The 23,000-nt window shown below is 35.6% G+C and overlaps 1 protein-coding gene across 1 annotated transcript; it reads left to right on the top strand.

Annotated features, from left to right (window-relative positions):
- Positions 1-11,285: 11,285 nt before the first annotated feature.
- Positions 11,286-18,397, top strand: LOC104446873 (sodium/calcium exchanger NCL2). Its single transcript, XM_018873010.2, has 7 exons — positions 11,286-11,698; positions 15,147-15,344; positions 15,579-15,760; positions 15,888-16,009; positions 16,105-16,390; positions 16,556-16,861; positions 17,966-18,397. Exons 1-7 carry the CDS (start codon positions 11,341-11,343, stop codon positions 18,212-18,214), a joined length of 1,701 nt encoding a protein of 566 aa, XP_018728555.2. The 5' UTR covers positions 11,286-11,340; the 3' UTR covers positions 18,215-18,397.
- The last annotated feature ends 4,603 nt before the right edge of the window (positions 18,398-23,000 follow it).

Genomic DNA, 23,000 nt, shown 5'->3' with positions numbered 1-23,000 from the left:
ACGGATTGAGCATGAAAAGCATTGCACTAATTTGCACAGTATCTTTCAACCGAGCGTACTAGGCCAACAAGTTGGTTGAAATACACTGTGCGAAGAACAATTCAACCCGGTAGGAGGGCTTTCACCTCCCTTTTCCCACCTTCACCGGCGTAATTGGTTACTACATCGGCCTACTAGTTCCTCAAACAACTTCCAAAGAAGTTGTGGTAGAGTCTACCCTCCTCATCTGAGAGAACCCCCTAATTCCTGGGTATATATTTGTCTTCCCTGCCTAAGAGAGAATATCACCGAATTTTATGTCCTAGAGTGAAGTTGAAGGACATACTTAGGTCCATACAACCATTATTATGTTGAAATTTTAAATGCCTACTACATCATCTAGGGATTTGTGCATTATGGAAGCAGGTCATTTTGGTCAATTTGCAATAAAAGATGTTAAATGCTTTACCTTTGTGATAGTGATGTCCATTACAAGTTGACCAAAACTTCTCCCAAAACCAATGTCTTTCAACTAGGGGTATTAGGCCAACGAGTCGGTTTTGAAAGATACTATACAATGCACAGGTTAATCTAGTAGGAAGGCTTTCACCTCCCCCTCCCACCTTCATACAATGCACAGGTTAATCTAGTAGGAAGGCTTTCACCTCCCTCTCCCACCTTCACCGCCGTGGGTGGCTATTATACCAGTCTACTGTTCTTCAAACAACTTTCGAAGAAGTTGCGGTAGAGTCTACCCTCCCCATTTGAGAGAGCTCCTTAATTCCTAGGTATATATTTATCTTCCCTACTTGATAGAGAATATCTCTGAATTTTATGTTCTTAGAGTGTAGTTTAAGGACATACTTAGGTCCATACACCCTATATTATGTTGAATGTTTAAATGCCTACTTCATCATCTCGGAACTTGTGCATAATGAAAACAAGTCATTTTGGTCACTTTGCAATAAAAGCTGTGAAATGCTTTACCTTTTTGATAGTGGTCTCCATTATAGGTTGACCAAGACTTCTCCCAAAAATAGTGAATTTTAGGACCTTGACTATTTCTAATCCGAAAGCAATATGAAAATAAGACCTTGACTGTGTTCTCTCTCCATTTTTTTCTTGTCGTGTTCGAGAATGCACGGACTTTGAGTCTGAGAAGGGCCCAATCAACTATCTAAGGCTGAACAATAGCAAGTGATCCCCCCTTTTTGCAATATTTTTCCTTTCTTTTTTACTAGGTCAAAAAGTGGGCTTTAAGAGAAAAGAAAAAGAAGAGATATAAGGGAAAAGGAGAGCCAAAAGAGAAAGGGAAAGGGAAAGGAAGGAAGAAGAAAAGAAAGAAAGGAAAAGAAAAAAGGAAAAAGAGCTTTGTGTGTACAATCCGGAGCTCATTGAGCCGGTTTTATTTCGATTCGCAAGACCTGGTAAAATCTAAGAATTTTGTTATATGCATCCATTGTTTGATGAATCATAATAATAAAAATCATATATTTCCACATCATATTATATATATTGCTTGGTATAAAATGGCATATCAATGTAAATGAACCTAAAAGTTACACAAACGAATATAGTAAAAATCGCTTAATGCACTCTTGCTTACTTTTTTTAAATTTTTTTTTAATTTTTCCTCTATTTTTTAATTATTATTTTATTTCTTTTTTCCCCTTCCATCTTAATTTATTAAATTATAAACTGCACTAATATATCTAAAATACCAAAATACTTAAAATGTGTAATAAATAATAATATAAATATATTATATTTATATTATTGAATTTATATTATATGATAGAATTATATGAAAATATATAAATCAAAAGAAGATTGTTCTTTTGCTAGAAAAAGTAAGATTAAATTAAAAAAATAAATTTTTGTTTTTATTTTAAATTTCTTATATGAATTCACACCGTTATCTATATTGAAATATAATTTTAATTTTATTAATTTAAGAATTTATTTTTTCTAGAATAATAAATTTCTTATTGTGGATATTAACAATCATATCCACATTCATCCCACCTACTAATACTTAAATTTTGCCTATTTATTTAGGATTCAATCACATAGATAATTAAAGATTAATTTCTTACTCCTAAACAAAAATAATTTTCATTAAATTGCATTGCATGTAGACGTTAGGATTATTTGCATTACTAATATTAAAACTAAAAAAAAATTAAATTAAATTTTATTTTTATCATTAAAAAAATTATTATGGAAAATGGAGTGAGGCCAAGCCAGGGCTGGACCTGTCCTCTTCTTCCTCCCCCACCCAAAACCCCCTCCCTACTTTCCCACCGGCACGGGCCAGCCCGCTTCTCTCCTTTCCCTGGCCCAGCCCTTACTTCTCTCCTTCCTTCTCCTCTCTCGCTTCGGACGCAGGCTAAACAACAAAAAAGAAAAGGACGCGAGGACGATACGGAGGAGGAGAGGGGCGAGGTGAACGTTGCCCGCAACGCTCGGCCAAGAAGATCGGTCAGGGCAGCTGGCGTCGCCGAGAAGGGAGCGTGAGCCTCTCGAGTTACTAGTCGCGGAGACAACTGGTTGTCTAGTGACCGGCCGAAAGTCGCTTGCTATGAAGATTGGGGGATAGTTGCGTCATTGACGGCGAGAAGAATTATTCACGTTATGTTTCGGGGAGTCTCGGTTGTAAATGTGCGTGGGCTCTCCTCTTTGCTTCTACCGAGCAAAGAGCAGCTCGATGACTAGAGGAATCCGGTAGTAGTGACCCTTTAACTTGATTGTTGATTACGCATGTTCAGTGTCTCGATGGTTTGGTGTGTAGGGTTTTTGTTCGTTGATATTTTGGTTTAGTGAGTTTCAACCATGGTGGGTCTGTGTTTTGTTGGTTGGGAAGAAAGTGTTGAGTAGGAGTATACAAAAAAAACCGAGAACTGTTCGAAACCAGACCGAAACTGGCGATTCCGAGTTCTAAGTGTGGAAATATTTACACAAACCAAATTGGTAATATATAAAAGTATATTTAATTTTTAGGAAAAATTTCCTACCAAAAAAAATTTAAGAAAAATGAAAACCTTAAAATCCTTAATCCAAAACTTAACACCCATTAATTGGGCACTCATCTTGTCTCACTCTTAACTCGTATGAGCCGTCTCTATATCTCTCACTTACGGTCTTGACTCTCAAGCTTAATACTTATCGACTCATGATGTCAACTCTCAACTTTTAATATAAATCGAATCTTTTTATTAATCTTGCAATTAATAATAGGGAAGTTTTTTTTTTTTTTTTTGCTTTACTTTGATTTGACAGAAAATGAAGCTTGATGGAACATAGACCCACCTGAGAACCAGACTCAACTAGCGGTCCAATTCTTGGATGAATCTATGAAACCAACAAACAGCTTCTTGATTTTAATTTTTCAAAACCAGTCTTTAGTAGGCAGTTCCCATCGCCACCCACCTGGACCATGCTTATTGAAAGAGGACCGCAGTAGAGATAGAACAGCAAGGAAGTGAGCTTAATTACGCTAATAGCTAAATTTGGGCTGAATTAGAGTTTCCTAGACTTAGGATTAAGCCAATTCTAATAGATTGTGGTTTCGGCCCGAGAGGTCCAGATTTAACTTGGGAATTTTCTGATTCGGGCTTACTCAGTTTAGAATCAGTTTGGGCTCGTGCAAGTAAGCCCATTTCTCTTTCTCGGCTATTCATGTTTTATATATGCGGCCCAGTTTCGTAAGCCCAGCCGCGGCCCTATCGTATCGGGCCCCTAGCTCTTAAAGTTGAAAGATTTTTTGAGTATTAGGCCGCTTTCAAATTTACAAAAATTGAATAATTTAGAAAACATGTTCCAAAAAAATGATTACTTGTATCACTTAAAATGATTAGCTAATGAAAAATATTTTTATTATCGATAACAATTTATGTATGAAAATATTTATCGTTCATTTATTTTTATAAGCAATCATTTTTAATAAATATTTTCTAAATCATTTGTTTTACATGAAATAAACAAAGCCTTAATGTTTAGATGCACGTGTGAGTTGTGTTAGATAAGTCCAATATCGGAAAATTGATGTAGTATTGAATAGTTAATATATCATAAATAGCCCATAACTCATTACTTTAAGCTTTTAGTAAAAGTTGGTTTAATTAGATATGTTGACGGGCTTAGAACTTCCCAAGTGAAGGTATCGATTTTTGCTGCATACTTCCAACAATTGATATCAAAACGAAATTGTAAATTGGTGGCCTCCCAATCTATTCAAGTGTTTGGTATGTATCTTAAGAAAGAAATCTTGTGATCCAAGTGATAGGCGTTGTGGTGTGGCAACTCATTCCTAATGGTAGCCTCCATTGTTCGATTTAGAGAAGGAGACCATGGATGAAGGTAGGTGCTAGAGAATATATAGATTAAGGAAGAGCAGTCCAATTAAATATGTTGATAGGCTCTCTCTTGGCAATCTTTTCAAATGAAAGTAAGTATCAGGTTTTTGTCACTATCAATAATGGTAAACAATAATGAGGAGACACCAACACCATAATATAGACAATGAGGAGATTTATTGGCTGGGTTCATCTCTATGGGGCCTAACGAACATAAAACAAAACAAGGGTAAAAACTCAAAAAGAAAACAAATGAAGAGACAAAAATTTCTTGCATGCTAGAGAGGAGAGTGAGTGTTCTTGCAAAGGGCAAAGAGCAAATAGAGAGAAGGGAGAAGAGGCAGGTTTTCTAGTCTAGTTTTGATGCCCAAATGTTGTCGAAATTAGTTGAAATTTTCTTATATCATTCTTAAGATCAAGGTCTACAAGATAATTGGTTTCGTTTGTTGAAATTTTTCTCCAAATTGTCTCTCGTACTCTTCAATCACGGTCAGGTTTTCTTACTCTCTTTGTGTTAATCCACCTTTGTGGTGATGAAATATTGGTGTATCATTAATGTAGAGCCTCTGATGTGTGATTAGAGAAGAACTTTTGTGTATCATACTATTTTTGGTGATTAGTAAAACTTTTTTGAGCGGTCCGTGATTTTTCTCACATTGGCTTTTCCACGTAAAAATCTTGGTGTTGTTGTTGCCTTATTTCTTTAATATTTCAACATTATATTATCTTTAAGTTTTATTGATAGAATATACTATTGGTCGTTGCTTGGATTAAGTCGATAATGATTTGATCAGTTTTGGGGAAATTTAATATTGAATTGGGTTAGTTCTTGATGAATTATTACTTGATTCTCCACAACACCTAAATTCATTTAGTTTTCTTCATGGGGATATTCAATGGTTAGCTTCATTTAGTGTCAAATATTGGCAAAATTTGGCAACGGAGGAATAGAGGGACTTTTCAAAATTAGTTTTTGCATTACTCAACTCTCCATTGAAGTTATTCAAATGTATATAAGGGATATTTCATCAGCAAAGGAGGCTCATAATAGTTTCTCAAGTTGAGTTAAATTGAACACGAATGAGATGGCTATGGATAACCCAGGAAATATAGTTACCAATGGCTTAACCCGAGCTACAGTGGGCGACTGCTTATGTGGTTTTACTAGATTGTTGACATTTGCTCATGTGGTTTGAATCTCATAATTTCGTTGGGCTTCCAAAAGATAAAGGTGATTCCGAAGTAGCCGTTCCTCTCATTAGATCGACCACCAAGGTAAATGCAACAGAAGAGAATTTGCTTTTACAAATGCAATGGGTAATCAATTAGTTGGAGAGTTTTATTTCAAAACATTTTTATAAAGAAGGCAACTCATGTGCGATTGGTCAGTGAATTTAGCTTTACATAATAAATGTGTTAATGAGATCGTCTCTCGACCCCCTTTGGCTCTAGTTCCTTCCATTCTATGAGATCAAGTATGTTCTTTGATGATACATTCGATTAATTTTTAATTTTTTAATGGGCTTTTGCCCCAACTAATACAAAAAAAAAAGTGCTTAATTAAGTAAAAAAAATCACTTAATTTACTAAACAAGCCAGCGTTTTATTAATTTGTTCAATACCAAAATTAATCGATAGAAATTATAATCTTACCCGGTTTATTTCAATAGTGAAAATTGTCCAAAAATTCATGAACTTATTGTGCGACCGCCAATTCAGTTTTATTTTTAATTTGGCCATGTTGACACCCGTTGATTTAGCTAATTAGATCTTAGGATTAGATTTAGCCCAGTTTCATTTTAGTTAGTGCTCATATAGTTTAGGAAAATTCCATTTCTTGATTTTAAGGGCAACTTGCATTTTTTATAGTTTTTCCCTCAATGAAATACATAGCAAGATCAAAAATTAAAAATGCATAGAGAATAAAAATTAAATAAAATGAAATGAAAAATAAAAATAAAAATCTATATATATATATATAAAGTCTTAGTGTTTACATTAGAGCTACTTTTTAGGGTTAGCTAGTTCATTTTCATTTTAATATGGTGTATTTGGTAACCATTCTATTCTCGGAAACAATTTTAGATCATAAATGATTCTTTTTAAAATGATTCTAAATAAATATCTATTAAAAAAAACTCGAGAACAATTTTTAAGTATTTTAAACCATCTTATAAGTGTCAAAAAATTTTATTTCCGAAATAGAATTACTTTTAATACCATTCTAAAATTTCCAATTCAAATCATTTTCTTTTAATTTTTTTTAAATTTTATTACTTTTTTCTTTTCTTTCTCTTCTTCAAGGTTTGCCGCACCGGCCTTGGGACGATCGGCAACTAGCTAGACAAGGGCCACCGACCTTGCCGAAGTGTTGCCAGCCCTCAGCGAGGTTACGCCTCATCGGTCAAGCCTTGGCTAGGCGAGCGGCCTCGCCTAGCCACCGGTGCCCACCAACCTCCTAGTGGCCCGACGAGGTCGAGCCCCACTAGTGGCTAGGCAAGCTAGGCCAAGCCTCCCTTGGCCAAGCGAGGCTCACCTATGGCTTGGTGGCTGGGCAAGCCTCTAGCAAGCTTGTCGAACCTCACCCAACTAGTCGCCGACAACCGGCAGAGGTGGACAACAATGGCAATGGTAGTGGCAGGTGGCGGTTAAAGAAGGAGAGAGGGGAAGAAGAACAAAAAGAAAGAAGAGAGAAGAGAAAAAAAAATGGATAGACTTGATTTTGGAATTATTTTCGAAAACAAACAATCAACTTTTTTGTTACTTCTCAATTTTGTTTCAAATCTGCTTCTGAGAACAAAAAAATATAAATTTGTTTCCGGAAACAAAAATTTTACTAGATAGATTTCTATTCCAAATCTACCTCTAGGAATAAAAGAATATCAATTTTTACTGTTTGGTCAATTGTCAAATGAGCTCTTAAGTATTTTTTTTAGTGATAATGTAATTATTTTAGTCAAACTTAAACTTCAATTTGGATTTTGAGGATTAGCTCCTCAAGGTTCATGTCCAAGCTTAATAATAAGGAGGTGTATGTCTTTGCTCGATTTTTACACACAATTTACTTTTTATCAAACTTTTATCTCATTTGACTTACGTCCACGGCAAGAGTGTGAAAATATATTGGACGATAAATTTATGTGATTTGGTTGATATGACCTATATTCACGAGAAAAGTAGTAAATAATTATATTATAAATCAAGGGATATAACAGAGTTACAATCATACTCAAGTCACTCAAATATTATTGGTGTTTTCCAACCCCAATTACATCTAATAACTTACACAATATCTAACCTCATAATTTATGACGAAATAATCTCTCAAACTTAAAGCAATGGATTGACAAAATCTTACTCATTTTCTATCTCAAAATGCAAGCTAAAATTTTCCAATGATGTACATTAATATGACGTATAATAACAACTTATCATTAAAAAAATAATTTCAAAGAATCAACAAAATAAATTATCCCATAAACATATCACGAAGTTTAAATTTGCATCAAATCTTTCCCAACATCCAACAATTTGAAGTTGTTTCCTAAAGTAATCCAAATCATACTCTCTCTTGATTTCTTAATATTTTTTTGGCGAGCTGGACATACACACTTTTTTGTCTCACTCCTCTCTTCTATGTACATGTGTGTGCATTGCTCAAAATGATCAAACCTCAGACCCGATACTCCCTCTCCCCCCCAAAAAAAAAAAAAACTTTACCAGCATGGCCTTATATACCAACTTTGTAAGCCCGTCTGCGAGCATACACGATTTGGAAAAGGGTGTTTGATAATAATTTCTTATGAGGATTGACATCATTGCATGAGCATGAAATTTGGATTAATCGATAAACCATATGGATATTATCCAACAAAATAGAATAAACTGACCACTACATTTATTTTTCCCCCGACAACTGTACTATGCTTAAAGAGGTACAAAGTAGCCATCGGCGACTTTGACTCAAGGCTTCTGACCAGGAAAGGCCGGTTTCTATTTCATAGCTAAACCTGCCAGTCCAAGTAAACAAAATCAAAAGTCAAACTTAGGAACATGGAATGTCAAGTCAAGATACTAAAGACATCATCATGCATGTCGATTACAATCTAAAACTAACCAATCAACCTCGGGTTTCTGGGACATGGTTCCGTGCCCCTTTTGTGTGAACAATTCCAAGTTGAGATGTGGACTGTTAGCTCAAGTCAAATGATTCTATTCAGCATGTGATGCATTGAGTCTCTTTCCTTTTTCCTGATAATAAAAAGATTTAAATTCTTTTCTTTTTGTTTCTGCCCTTTTGTCTTTTCCTTTTTGGTTTGTCAGGAAGAAGAAAAGGCCTGGATATCACAAACGTCACTGCTCATTTTATATATGTATTGATATTGATGATGAAGCAGCATGATCAAACCTTTCTTGCTTTTTCTCTTCTAAGATTGGCTACACGATAAAGAGAAAATGGGAGCAACTTTCCCTAGCTAATCCTTGGCATGTACCATATAGCAAAGACATCTTTTTCAGGAGTTGTTATGCTACCTTTCGTCAGCCTGTCTTTTGTTTTATGGGAAGCTCCCAAACTAACAAATGGAGGTTGCCAAGTCATATTTCAAGATGTCATAGAACTAGGGCGGGGCGGGGCGGGGGTGTGTTCTCAAATCTGCCTTCGACCCCCAAGTACTTGTCCAATCCCTGCCCAACACATCGACGCGAGCATTCACATGAAATTTAGCACATTAGAGCTATATTCTTCAATATGACATTATATTTAACATGCAAATAGTATTGAAAAGATTTCTAAAAAGATAAAATTTCCCCCAAGGGAATTCCTGAACTTTGAAACGATTTTGACAAAGAATTTCCTCACAAAAAATGCCTCACGAGGCACTAGGCAGGGCTATGTCAGCCCTCGCGACCCCATGAATCCGTCCCGTGTACACTTTATGGGAAAAAAGATATATTTTTTATTTATTTATTTTGTCTATAATTTTTTTTTTTTTGAAAATGTGAAATAACACTAACAATAAAAAGAAAAATCGTAAGAGTAATCTCTTTTCTTAAAAAGCCTTGCTGTTATAAATGATGCAAGATTGGAAGACGATTATTTCCGATGTGCTTGATCTTCACATTTCCGACTTTGACTAATTTGTAAAGGTTGAACTTGTTTGCTTATATAAATTCCACCCATGAGAGAGTCCACTCTTTCTTATGCGAATAAAATAAGTAAAACATCGAATAGCCATCTAGTAAGTAGTTCTCTTTGAGAAAAATGAAGCATCATCAACTCGAATGTAAATCTAATAGCTGATCATACAATCTCAAGCGCGGCATCCGACTACCTAGTAACTCCTCATAAACCCAGGACTACTGGGGATAGAAAGTATGCCACGCTATCGGGATACAAAACCTTTCTCAAAAAATGAATAATTTGAAAATTATTTTCCTAAAATCGATTGCTTATCTTATATTACTCACGAAAATGAGCAAATAAAAAATATTTTCATCATTTACGAAAATGTCTAAAAATATATTATTGTCAATAATTAAAACATGTTCTATTGACTAATTATTTCAAATAGTCCGAGTAATCTATTTAGGATAATATTTGCCAAAAGATTTGTTTTTCTAGAAATGAACGAAACCTAAGAGTACATTTGTTTTACTGAAAACTTCTTAATAAATGAAAATGTCTTTCATGAAATCATTTTTAAGAAAATAATTAGTTTTCTTCTATTTTATGATTTAGAAAAAGTGATTTCCTTCTTATCAAAATGATAAATCATTTTTCCCTCAATCTAAGTTGTTTCTTTTTAAGGAAAAGGTTTTCCTTAGATCAATTAGTTTTTTATCATTTAAACACTGGAAAATCAGAAAATAATTTCCCAAAACTATCTTTTTATAACAAACGGAGCCTAAGATTTACGAACTGTCAATAGGCCATGGTTGGTTTTCCATGTTCATTGGCATACTGTGGGGAACAATCACGTGGGTCTCGGCTAACTGGTGGAATGTTAGCTCAAATGCTCCAACTAAATTTAGCATGCGGAGCATCGTTTTATTTTTTTTTTTTATTTTTATTTATTTTTATTATTATCAGAATGGTTGAAGACCAAGGTTTAACATGGAGGGAGGCGGCTAGCAAAATTTTTTCTAACGTCACTCGTACCTTACCCTACTCGCCCTCTCTCTCTCTCTCTCTCAGTACGACTATCAAATCAGCGTTTAACTCTCTCTCTCTCTCTCTCTCTCAGTACGACTATCAATTCAGCGTTTAACTCTCTCTCTCTCTCTCTCTCTCTCTCTCCAGTACGACTATCAATTCAGCGTTTAACTCTCTCTCTCTCTCTCTCTCTCTCTCTCTCTCTTTCTCTCTCTCACGGTATGATTATCAACTGATGCTTCACTGATTTTGGACATTAGCTTACCATGCCATAGGATATAAACTGCTACATTAATAAAGAATGAAAAAGCACGTACAATTTTTGATGTATTTTTTTTAATGTAATTTCAATTTGTTGTGAAAAAGACGTATGAGAACATGTTGCAATTGCCTAACAAATATTCTGAATTCAAATTTAGAATGGAAGATCTGTTGATGACTTGCTAATCATCTAAATATCATAAAATTATGAATTTCGTCCATTTATATTTATATGTTGCTAGAGGGCATTTTGACTGTATGCTTGAGTTCTTCATTGATTTTTTTATAAGCGTATTGAGGCTGAAGTGACTGTGGACTTTGCTTAATTAATAGAAATAAATATATAAAGATGCTGTTTAGACAAATTATCAAGGTATTTACGGACTAAAGTAAAAATAAACGTAAGTAAACGCTTGCCGTCCCTTGACTTCTTCAATATCCAATCCCCTCAAATTTTTTTTTTTTATAATTTCGTACGTCACGTACTGATGGCCGAATCACGTTTCCCCGTTCTTTTCTTCTTAAGTCTCTTCCCTTCCCCTTCCATCTGAGCAATAAACACCACGCCACCATCCTCCCCGTCCGACAACCATGAGGCTCGCATTCTTTGTGCTTCTGGTCATGATGACCCAGTCGGCGAATAGCCGGTTTATCCGAGGAAGTTTCGATCCGATTTCCGACGGCATGGATCGCACCAATGGGACATCCTTGGCCCTTGGTCTCACCACGACAACCGTGACATGCGAGCCGACTTACGGGTTCTTGCCGTGCACGACGGAGCTGTGGGGCGAGTTGTTCCTCATAGTGGTGTACGAGTACTTGCTAGCTCTCGCCGGCCACTATCTATCTTCGGGGTCAGAGCTCTTCTTTCGCATGTTCGGGACTGGTATCTTCGGGGCCTCTTTGTTCCAAATGCTTGGAACCTTCCCTCAAGTCATCATAATGCTTGGTAAGAAACCCTTCTTCTTCATCTCTTTTGCTGGTAATTTTGACCTTTTGTCTCTTGCTTTGGTCCAATATTTCCCATCATCTACTCGGTGTTTTGTATTCATAGCGTCATAGAGCATTAGAGAACTTTTCGTTTTTATCTTCAGTTTGCAATTCGAGTGAAATTATGAAACCCTGGTTAGAAAACAGGATCAAGAAAGAAAAATGTCCTTGCAATGGTTTTGTTCTTATCTTCCCGACCAAAATGAGGACCAGAGTTACAAAGAAGTAATCCCTCTGTTGTACTTTGAACAATGTAGCGGATGTACTTGAAAACAGAAATTTGAAGTAGGAAGGGGTTCCGATAGGCTCCCTTCAAAACCAAAGAGACGAGTACCTCTAAACTTTTAGTTCTTATACATTAATGATTTTTATTATTCTAATTTTACCTACCATGTGGTATATATCTATCCTCTTTTCTTTCAGAAGATGATGCTTTGATTATTAAATACTCAAATAGCATATATTCAATACACATTTACATATCTAAGTCTCAAGTCGCATCCCCAAATCTCTCTGTAAAGTGGACATTTTCAAAACAACTAAGGCGCACGTTGGATTGCGACGGATTCTTAAATGAGATCACCAACTTTGTGGATTCTTCCAAGATATATTTCTCTCTTTAATATATGGGAAGGTTCGCATGTCAATCTCTCCAGTTCTGACCATTCAAGAGGGACTACATAGAATCTTATAAATTTCCTCGATCCGGCTCTGATTTCGTCAAATTATTAATCGTGGTTTCCATATTCCGATTGGTGGTGAGCAAGTTGAGGGTATTGTTTAGTGTTTTTTTAAATCCTCATCCGTCGGTCAACGAACGTGCTTCTCACTTCAGTCCTACGCTCCTACCAATGCCCCAATCAAGCACTGACGATGCATAGTTTAGATCTTGCTTTCGTCTTACAGTCCTTTTAGTTGCAGGAGAAATTATTAATGTGCTGTCCACTATCTTCGTACTTTATTCTTACCATTCTTAGCTTCCTCAGCCTCTACATCTACTAGAAATTATTAGATATATCGAATTATTATATTCTATATCCATATCAATCATTAAATTCAATTGATAGGTCTAAGTTAAATCATGTTAGATTAATCAATTTCGATGATGTAGATAAATTATGGGTGGATTACACTCGCGTGTAAAAATATGCTTATAGGACCCATTGCATGAAAGCATGATTTTACAAATTCTTGTTGGGGAGAATGATGAGTCAATAGGTGACAAGAGTTGGTAAGTTACAATGTTTTCACCCCTTAAAACAAAAACTGAATAGCTATTTCAACAATAATCTGTTCCTTGGAAATGACTATCAATGTCGTAATAATAATAATATATAATAATAATAATAATAATAATAATAATAATAATAATAATAATAATAATAATAATAATAATAATAATAATAATAATAATAAAAAATGTTTCTTTATTCATTTGCATTCATTTGCACAAAAAGTTATACTTTCTTTCTGAAAAGTTGCTAAAGAAATATAAAACCTGTAGATCGGCCAAAAGTTCGTCACGCAAATAGATGGAACTTTGACCCTTATTAGAGAGATAGCAAGCACACTTGACAATTGATCCAACTATCTTTTGTGGCTGAGTGCCATGTTTTCCTCCATCTCTCTGAGAGAAACTTACTCCAACCATTCTTTTCATTGATGGATTATAAACGTGGGTATCACCCACAATCGTATGTAGCTAAGTTCACCGTTTATAACCTACCAATTAGAGACATAATTGAGAAAAAAAAAAGCCCTGTCACAAAAAGCTAGCTTCTTTCCAGAGTAATTATAGCATACACTAGAGTTGTAGACAGAAAAATTTCCACAAGTGATCTTATCCACCATTGATTGATGGCTTGCGAGAGAATGAGCAGTTAAAACCCTCAAATCAAATATGGATTAGATCGCTTGTCTAAAGCTTTCTTTATACTGCTTGTGTATATTCAAATTTTCTTTTCGGGCATCATCATAAAGAGTAATTGTAGCTCACTCTGACGGTATAATAAAAGTTACACAAATGGCTTTATACATCGTTAATTTGAGACAATGGGTAATTATCACCTTTAATATCACCTTTAAACTAAGGGCGAATAAGGTGGCTCACGTAAATTTCCTTTGCACAGTTGATCTAAAGTCTATTTTCCCTTATCGCAAGGGCCACGGTTGGCTAGTTGGAGAAAACTTCCTCTGATCATGCTTTTGATTGGTAGATTACAGATGCAGATATCACTCAAAATTATATTTAGTTAAGTTTGCTAAGTGACAATGTTCATAACTTGAATCTATCAATCAGGGTTGTGTATAGATGGAAGTAAATTCCTTCCTAGTAGGGTTTTCGAAAATATAACCCATACTCGTTAATATATACTATTATATTACTTGTAAACTTGAAGAACCTTAAAACAATATAAACAGAACCGGAATTGGATAAAGAAGAAAGAAAAAGAAAGGATGACCAATCCTAATACAGATCACTCCAAGTCCAGGGTGTCGAAAAGGATAGCTTTTAGACAATCGCCAAATATGTCAACCTAATCGGCTGAAGACCATCTAGAGCGGTTCGCCAATTCTCACGCCATCGAAGCCACCGCAAAAGGTGGTGAGAGAGGCTTGTGCAGACAAGACAACGTAGGCTAAACAACAAAAAGCAAAAGCGAATCTCATTAACTGAAACTTATGCAAGTTGTGGCGATTAGTAAATCCAAAAGCTTACTAATTATTGCAATATGATAAATCCTGAGGAGTCACATGGATCACAAAGTCGTCGCACGTGAACTCTTGCTGTGTACTGCTTAATTTGCTGGTGTTTGCTAGGGACTAGTTATGATATAGATCCATTGATGTCGGACTTCATCAACAATCATGACCATCCAACACAAGCAATCATTAGCTTACTTAGTGGCCTCGATAAGGGTTTATGACCTCCAAAGCTCATCCTTCGCAAATTTTGCCTCGATAAAATGAAGAAAAGTCAGTCCAGTATGCATCTGTAACATCACCTGGTAGCAATAACCATATGATTCATTCATGCCGATGCTCTTATGTTACTATAGGGAGGCATATTAATGAGGATAGAACCCTAAGAATTTTGGAGAGCAATTTCCCATGCACGCATGCAATTAACTGACTCTATATCCCGAGTTGAAGGGCATGAAGAAGTGGTGTATCAGATTTGATGTTGGGGCTTCTAGTTTAAGGCAATTTGTTTCACCTTTTCTGCAAATATTCAAGCACTTGTACATCCATTTAATAGAAAAATAATCAGCAAAACATGTTTTATCTGCATATTCAAAAACAACGTATTGATCCAGGCTAGATTTGACAAACACTTACTCTTAAGTATATGTCTGTAACTAATTCATTATGTTATAGTTGTGAATTATCTCTATACACATGTATAGCAAGTGCAATAACATCAAGCTCGGATACAATTGAGTCCATGGCGGCAATGGGGATGGCAATGCTGGCTGGGTCAGCGATCTTCAGTCTCTCGCTGGTTTGGGGCTCCATCATCGCTTTTGGCAGCCGTGATTCTTCCAGCTCTTCATCATCTTCAACATCAGCCAATCAATTCACCAAAAAGTTGATTAGCCTAACAGGTTCTCTTCTTTGATATTGCCTGTCCTTGTAATACATTTGAAGATCAGAATATCAAGATAATAGAGCCATGTGCTAAGTATAAATTAGCTAGTAATTATACGCTATATAAATCCCAAGCTTTAAATCCCACATAAATTAAAATGCGTGCATTTTCTTTTGATACATGTTATATGGCCATTTTATAATAGTGATAATTTGATGTTTTCCTTTTGTTATTCATATTGATTTTGTAGGTTCCGGTGTCGAAACTGACACGGAGACTAGGTACATAGCCAGAATCATGTTCGTTTCTATGATTCCATTTCTCATTCTTTCATTGGCAAAAATCATTAATTCTACTACCGGGATACGGATAGTGGTTTTGATCAGTCTCATAATCACGCTCATCTTCCTCATCACTTACTGCACTTATCAGGTAAATTGAAAATTCTGTGCACTATTTAGATTCCTACCTAATCATTCCATGGCTAAATCTTGATGTATATCTCTAGAATATGGTTCAATGTGATTAAGTTTATGCTGAAAAGGAAATCTTGATGCAGGTATTTAAGCCATGGATTCAAAGCAAGAGGCTTCAATATATAAGGCGATTATATGATGGAGACAGCACACTGGAGAGTCTTCTTTCCATCAACGGCAAGCCGAATGAACTTCAAATCAAAGAGTAATTAATCTTCTTTTTCTTCTTTCTGTGGTGCAATTGAAATTTCTGAGATTCCTCTTCCCATTTTATTATTCGCTCAAATATGTGCTTTGCAGCCTCTTTCAAAAGATCGACCAGGATAAGGACTCGAAGGTATCGAAAACCGAACTGTATGCATTCATGCTGGGAATACAGATCGAAGAAGCTGGTTTGAGCACCGACGATTTCACTGATGCCGTGATGAAGAAGTTTGATGTTTCCCTCGATGCAGCGATAAGTGAATCCGAGTTTGTGCAAGGGATTTCCAAATGGTTGGACGAGGACACAGATCCTACGACTAATGGTCTTGCAGTTCAGTCATCATCATCGGAGTCTTCGAAAACGACGAGTAACAAATCGCAGGTACAGCTCAAATCTTTTTGGGAAACTCATAGTTGCTTCAGACTGTTTATATATAAAACGAAGGCTTTTGTAGTCTTACACAACATATTTAGGTTTATGCCTAGCTAACATTATTGGTCATTCTATTTGTAATTGTACATTTCCATGGTGCACATGAATTTGCAGGGGACACCAGATGAGCAAGAGAGCTTGCTGTCTCAGGACAAGACAAGCAAACCCACAAGCAAATTAGCAATCTGGTGGAACTACACAAAAGCCGGTTTCTTGATAATCCTAGGAACCGGCGTGATGATCCTGATCGGACAACCCCTCATGGAAAGCTTGCAGGAATTCGCAACTGCTGCAGATATTCCCTCGTTCTTCGTCTCCTATGTGCTGATCCCCTGGGCCATGAGCTACCGGCAAATTCTCGGCGCCATTAGTTCCGCGAAAAAGAAGACCAAGAAAGACATTTCCGGGGCATTAACAGAGGTATATGAATACTACTGGTTTCCTTGATTTTCTCTCTTTCAAGTAGGTCATCGCATGTGCAATTGAATTTCTGAACCTAGTTTTTTAAGAATTCGCGGTAATCTTGTTTAAGTGATCCTAATTTAGCCAATTAATTTTATTAAAACACCATTAAAAATGATGGATTTTTTCCTTCCAAGTATCTTGAAAAGTTGGTAAGTGCCAAAAAGCCGTTAGTAAAAAAAGAAAAAAAGTTCCTAGTCACCTAATTTCCACATAACTCATCAATAAGTCCAATATTTTTGTAAAATCACTCTCTCCTTTGTGATGATTAGAAAATTACCAACTTTTACTTATCCTGCTTACCAATCCCTTAAAATTATGAACCCTTATAAGATTTCGCTTATCTTTATTTGAGTGACTTAACAACATTTTTCCGATTTTACTAGCTAATGTCGAGTTATTATTTCTCATTTGAGTTACTTACTAACGTTTATTTGTATTTCTTTTCAATTTATCAATTTTAAATATAATTTACCACCTTTTAATTTTCTTTCCTACGCACATATTAAGTTTGTCATCTCTTATAATTTACCACATTTATCTTTGTGATTTAAAATTCCTCTCTTGTTAGGTTACCAGCCGTTTAGTATTGAATTTCCAACTCTCGTTTGAACTATTTATCAATATTGACGTGGTTTGTTATTTTAAATCTAACTTTTCTGTTGAGTTATCAAATTTTATTTGTCTTGGTCACCAATCCGTTAAATTTACCAACTAACAAAATCAGTGAGAAAATCTCTATGAGAGTAATTATCCTTTTTTTTTTATTGAAGAGTCTTATCGCGTTTCTTCATGTCTTTTTTTTTTTTTTTTTTTTTAAGGAACATCTATGAGCAGATGAATTTTGCGTAAACATAAGTAACTTGCCCATCATCTATTGCATAATTACGGTCAACGAACAAGAGAGATTTCAACTATAATCCCACGCATGGAAGCGCTTTAATACGACATAAGAATGGTCGACTCTTTTCTCTACATCTTTCACCATCAATCTTGACATGGATGAGAATTGTACAGTATCCCTTTTCTTGTCTCCTCAACTGAAAGCACTCTGCATTTCAGGTTTATAATGGGGTGTTCATGAACAACGTTATGGGACTAGCCACGTTCTTGGCCATTGTGTACATTAAGGACATAACCTGGGATGTCTCGGCTGAAGTTCTGGTCGTGCTTCTGATCTGCACTTTCATGGGGGTCATCACAAGCTCCTGCACCAAGTTCCAGTTCTGGATGGGTATTCTCGCATATGCTCTCTACCCGCTGTCCCTTCTGTTTCTTTATATTCTCACGAGTGTCTTAGGCTGGTCTTAGGTCTATTTTGTTGCGTCAGGAAACGATATATATCTCAAAAGAATAATTTCTCTGTTATAGAAATGTAATCCGGTTTATGTATGAAGGTGGACATGGTAAGGTCTGTTGAGTATCGGCCCCGTGAACTTTTGTTGGAAATTATTTTCCAAGGTAGTGAGTTTCAAGGAAAATGATTTGAGTTTCTTGTATTCAATTGTCCTTTGCGAAGATAGAAGTCATTTTCTTATACTTAGACTTCACTTTTTCTGCGAAAAATGTAATATTTTTTGAAAAAGTTTTCTAGGAAATCATTTTCAAGAAAAATAACAAAATTTTCTGGTGTTTGGTTGAAATCTGGAAATAAATTGGTAAATACTTCTTATCGTTTGGTAAAGACAATCTAATTTGGTCAAAACTTGTTGATATGGACATTGATCATCCTACGTGACATGGCAGCACTATTATGGACAATTTAAAAAAAAAACAAATTTTTAATTAGTCTTTTAGATTTTTTTGTTTTCTTTTTTCTTTCTTTTCTTTTCTTTTACCTTCTTCCTTTGATGTTCGTCTAGCTTCAGTGGCGGCTGCAAGCAAGGTCAGCAATTGCTAATGTCATGGGGATCTAGCGAGCTCAAGTTTGCCTGCCTCAAGAAGGCTTAATCTTGCTAGAGGCTAATGAGGCTTGAGCTCTCCAAATCTAGCAAAGTAGAGCCTCACGTGCCATCGGCCCATGCCTGTGGCCAATTGCCAATCGTCACCAAGGCCCTAGCAACCAATGGTGGAAGAAGGAGAAAATAAAGAAAGAGAAGGAAAAAATAAAATAAAAATATTAAAAATTTTGAAAATTATTTGACATAATTTTGGCCTCAATGGACCCTTGCACGGGTGTCAAAGACCTAGGGTTGGCTTCGACATTACCAAGCCTTATGTCCCAGGCTTGGCCTTGATGGACCAAGGTGTTGTGGCTGAGGGTTCAAGTGCTACCTAAATGGACCTTGGCCAAGGCTCTAGAGTCCTAAGCCTAGCCTCGATGGACCTAGGTTTGGGCCTAGGCATCAAGGACTTAGCTTTGTTGCTAAGGGCACAAGAAAGAGTGTTAGGAATCGCATGTTCAAGCATAGAGTTTCTAGTCCAAGTGTCAATACCTAGTCATACTTTGGAAAATGAATTCCGATTTTTTAACCTAAATTTAAACTTTGATGGGAAAACTTTTCCTTTGACTATGAAAACATTTTCCATTAATTCATTTTTCAAAGCAATCCAATGCTGAAAAATGAGGAAAATGTTTTTCTAAATAATGTTTTCTACAAAACAAACGGAGCCTAAATGTGGCATCGCACTTGTGTTACGCTTGTGCTAATTACATGACTAGCTTTGCAAGAGGGAGACAGTAGGGCCTAAAAAAAATTCGTTTGCTTCATACTAGAGTGGAAATCATTAAAAAAAATAATTCTCAAGGAAAGTTGTCTTATTTCCTCGTGTTTAGTAGTCCTTTGCAAAGATAGAAGTTACTTGATGAAAGTTAGTATTTCCAAATATTTTCCGTTGACATCTATGAATTTTTTTTTTATTAATTGATTTTTCGGAAAAATCAAATGCAATATTTCCAACAATTAATTTTCTGTGATGCCGACGGAAGCTAAAATACATTCATTTGCCAATTCAAGCTCTCGATTTTGTGGAAACATATATAGGTGCTAGTACCACATGGCCTTACTAATAGGAAAAATACCAAAAATTTTTTAAATTTATTGCATTAGTACTCATTCAATTATAAACATTTCAATTGAATCAATTTAGTCCTAAACTTTTTCACATTAGCACCAATTTAATCCGTCCATCCAACTTAGGCTAAAAATTGTTAACATGATGCTGACCATCCTACGTGATGTGGGTGGCCCTAACATAGACATTTTTAATAATTTTTTTTGAATTTATTGAATTTTTAAAAAAATTATTGATTTTTTTTTTCTTTCCCTTTTCTTCACTTTTTCCTTTTGCCGGTGGCCCTCATCAGCCATGGCCACAAGCAATAACTAGTGAGGGCTAGCCTCACTTAGGAGAGTGCTAGCCATCCAATTGCGGCCAAGGGAGAGACCTACCCTTGCCCAGGCTAAGGCGACCTCACCTCACTACGCCCCCCCTCATCCTAGCTTGGATGAGGGTCGGCTTGCCAAATCTGGCAAGGGGGTCCTAGCCTAGATGATCGATGCTCACCCTGCCTCAGCTTGACGAGGCCAACCCTTGCCCGCGATCGACAATGGCCACTAGAAAAAGGAAATAAAAAGAAAAGGAAAAGGAAAAGAATTCAATAAATTCAAAAAAAAATTATTAAAAATGTTCACGTTAACGTCAGTTGTATTGTGTATGACAGCCAATGTCCACATCAGTAATTCCCAGTTTAAATTAATTGAATTGACTGAATTGATATCAATTTGAAAAGATTTATGACTAAATTGGTACTAATATAAAATATTTATGCCTTTTTTGGGTACTTTCCTCCCTAATTGACATGTAAATAATTAGACGCATCAAATATACTAGTTTCATCACGATTTTTAAACATAAGATGGCAATAAATACGTTAGCAAATACACAATGACGATAATGCAGTGATTTTGTATGCCAAGTTAGCATGTCATATGATTGTTCTTCCCTCTCTCACCAATTTCTTAATACATTAAAATTGGTAGGCCGATAAAAATAAACCCCACAAGAGGAAAGTAGCATTGAAGTGTGTTTCATTGGAATATAGTCGACGATATATCTTTTCCCAAAGTCATTCTTCGGCTTTTGCTAAGAGGAGACGGGTTCTATAACGACTCCGGACAGGAAATATCCATACAGACAAGAAATAACTATAAACATTTATTTTGAACTTCGAACCACATTATACATACAAACCGTGCCGAAATTCAATTAAAAACAAGGCCTGAAAATACAACCATTTTCATAGCAATACATGTGCACGAAATGTGTCGGAATTTAATCGATGACAAAACTTGAGAACGTGCAAAGATGTATCGCTGGGATTTAATCAACAGTGTGATACCATGATAGATATGCATATCGGAACGGTGAAGTACTAGAATAAAGATATGTGTTGGAAATTAACTAAGGAAAAATAAAGTGCAGGAAAGCAAAGATAATAAAATATTACATTTTGATTATCAGGGGCCTTTTTAGTTGATGAAAACTTGGTATTTATAGACATTCTATTATAATTGTTTGGGAGTAGTTTCTTCCGAAATTTCAGTCTCATGCACCCAAGTCGGCAAGTCTTCCTTGAAGCTCCTTTGAAATAGTCCCCTCAACCCACGTCAGAAAGTCTTTTTCAGAGCTCCTTTCAAATAGTCCTCCACTTCTCCAACGGTTTGACTATTCTCCAGGTCTACACATGCTCTTGTTACCGTTCTTCAAATTGAGCCTTGATGCAATGCACCAACCTCAATTTTCCATGTTTACTTCCCATCGTAACCATTCTCCATGATCTTCACTGGGAGGTGTACACGCTAGAGCCTTGATGTGATCCTTTTAATCAATCACCTTGCTCCATGCTCATTGACAACTTTGTTAAAATAATTCGCAATCATTTGCCACTTCTTGATATTTGTCAACATTTACACTTGAGTCATCAAATAGGTAATATCGACCAATATTCAATCCATTAAATTGGCTTCCTTTACGGATGATCAAATATGCTTGGATAATATATTACTCACTCTTTTCCCTTTTCATCGCTATTTTTAATGGTTGCATATGAGATTGTTGAGTCCATTTTAATTGTTTTTGAACGATCATCGCACATCCATAATAATTAAATATAGGGCATTTTGGGTGTCAACAAAGTGCCACTTTCACCTTCACCTAACTTCCACTTTCTACTTCAACTTCCAAGATTTTTATTTCTTTAGTTTTATATGCATTTTTTCCTCGTTTCATGCATTTAAAAAAAAAAAGAATAAGTTTAAATGCACTACACATTAATTAACACAACAAGGTAGCATTACGATGCAATATACAAGAATGCAACTTGATCTCGACACAAAAATTAGCATAGTGGATACATGTTAACTATATACGTGAAAATATATACAAACACAATTAATTTAACTTTCATCTAATGTACATGTATTTCTAATTCTTTGTATCGAAATTCACAAAATGAGTTCCATGGTAATCGTAATCTGCGCCAAAAAAAAAAAAAAAAAAAAAATTGTGTCCGCTAATCCTATGCTAATTTGTTATTTATCAAGTCGTCTATATGTTTTCAAACTTATAACGCAAGAAGGTGGCAATTTTTTTCATGAAAGTCAGTTTATTAGCAACATCCCCTCATGAAAATTACCAATTCTAAACAAGTGATGCCTTGAAATTTTGAAAAAACATCTTACGTGCTTGAATATTTTTGTCCAAAAGATTAAAAGACTATCCACCATGTCATTAATAAAGACAATAAACACATTGAAATGATTGATGCTTAGACAAAACTGACACAAAATATATTGTTTTTTTTTAAGTATTTATTAAAAGATCATTCCTGATATAACTCCATCTTTGAGAAAATAATTATATCATATCACCACATTGTCCCTGACAAGTTCATGAGGCGGTACACCCTTTCAAGGGTATCATTCTAAGGACCGAATTAAATAACCCTTTTGACTTCTTCATAGACTATAATATACGGTTATATTCTGTCTCGACATTCTTCTTTTCAGAACTTTAGTGCATCACCTACTGACTTGAATCATATATACCTTCGTGACCCCTCGTCCTTCCTTCTCTCTTCTGAGTTTCTCCTTCC

Source organism: Eucalyptus grandis, chromosome 5 (assembly GCF_016545825.1).
Source record: "Eucalyptus grandis isolate ANBG69807.140 chromosome 5, ASM1654582v1, whole genome shotgun sequence".
Lineage (NCBI taxonomy): Eukaryota > Viridiplantae > Streptophyta > Magnoliopsida > Myrtales > Myrtaceae > Eucalyptus > Eucalyptus grandis.
Note: the sequence above shows the minus strand (reverse complement) of the source record. Positions and strands in the feature narration are given on the sequence as shown.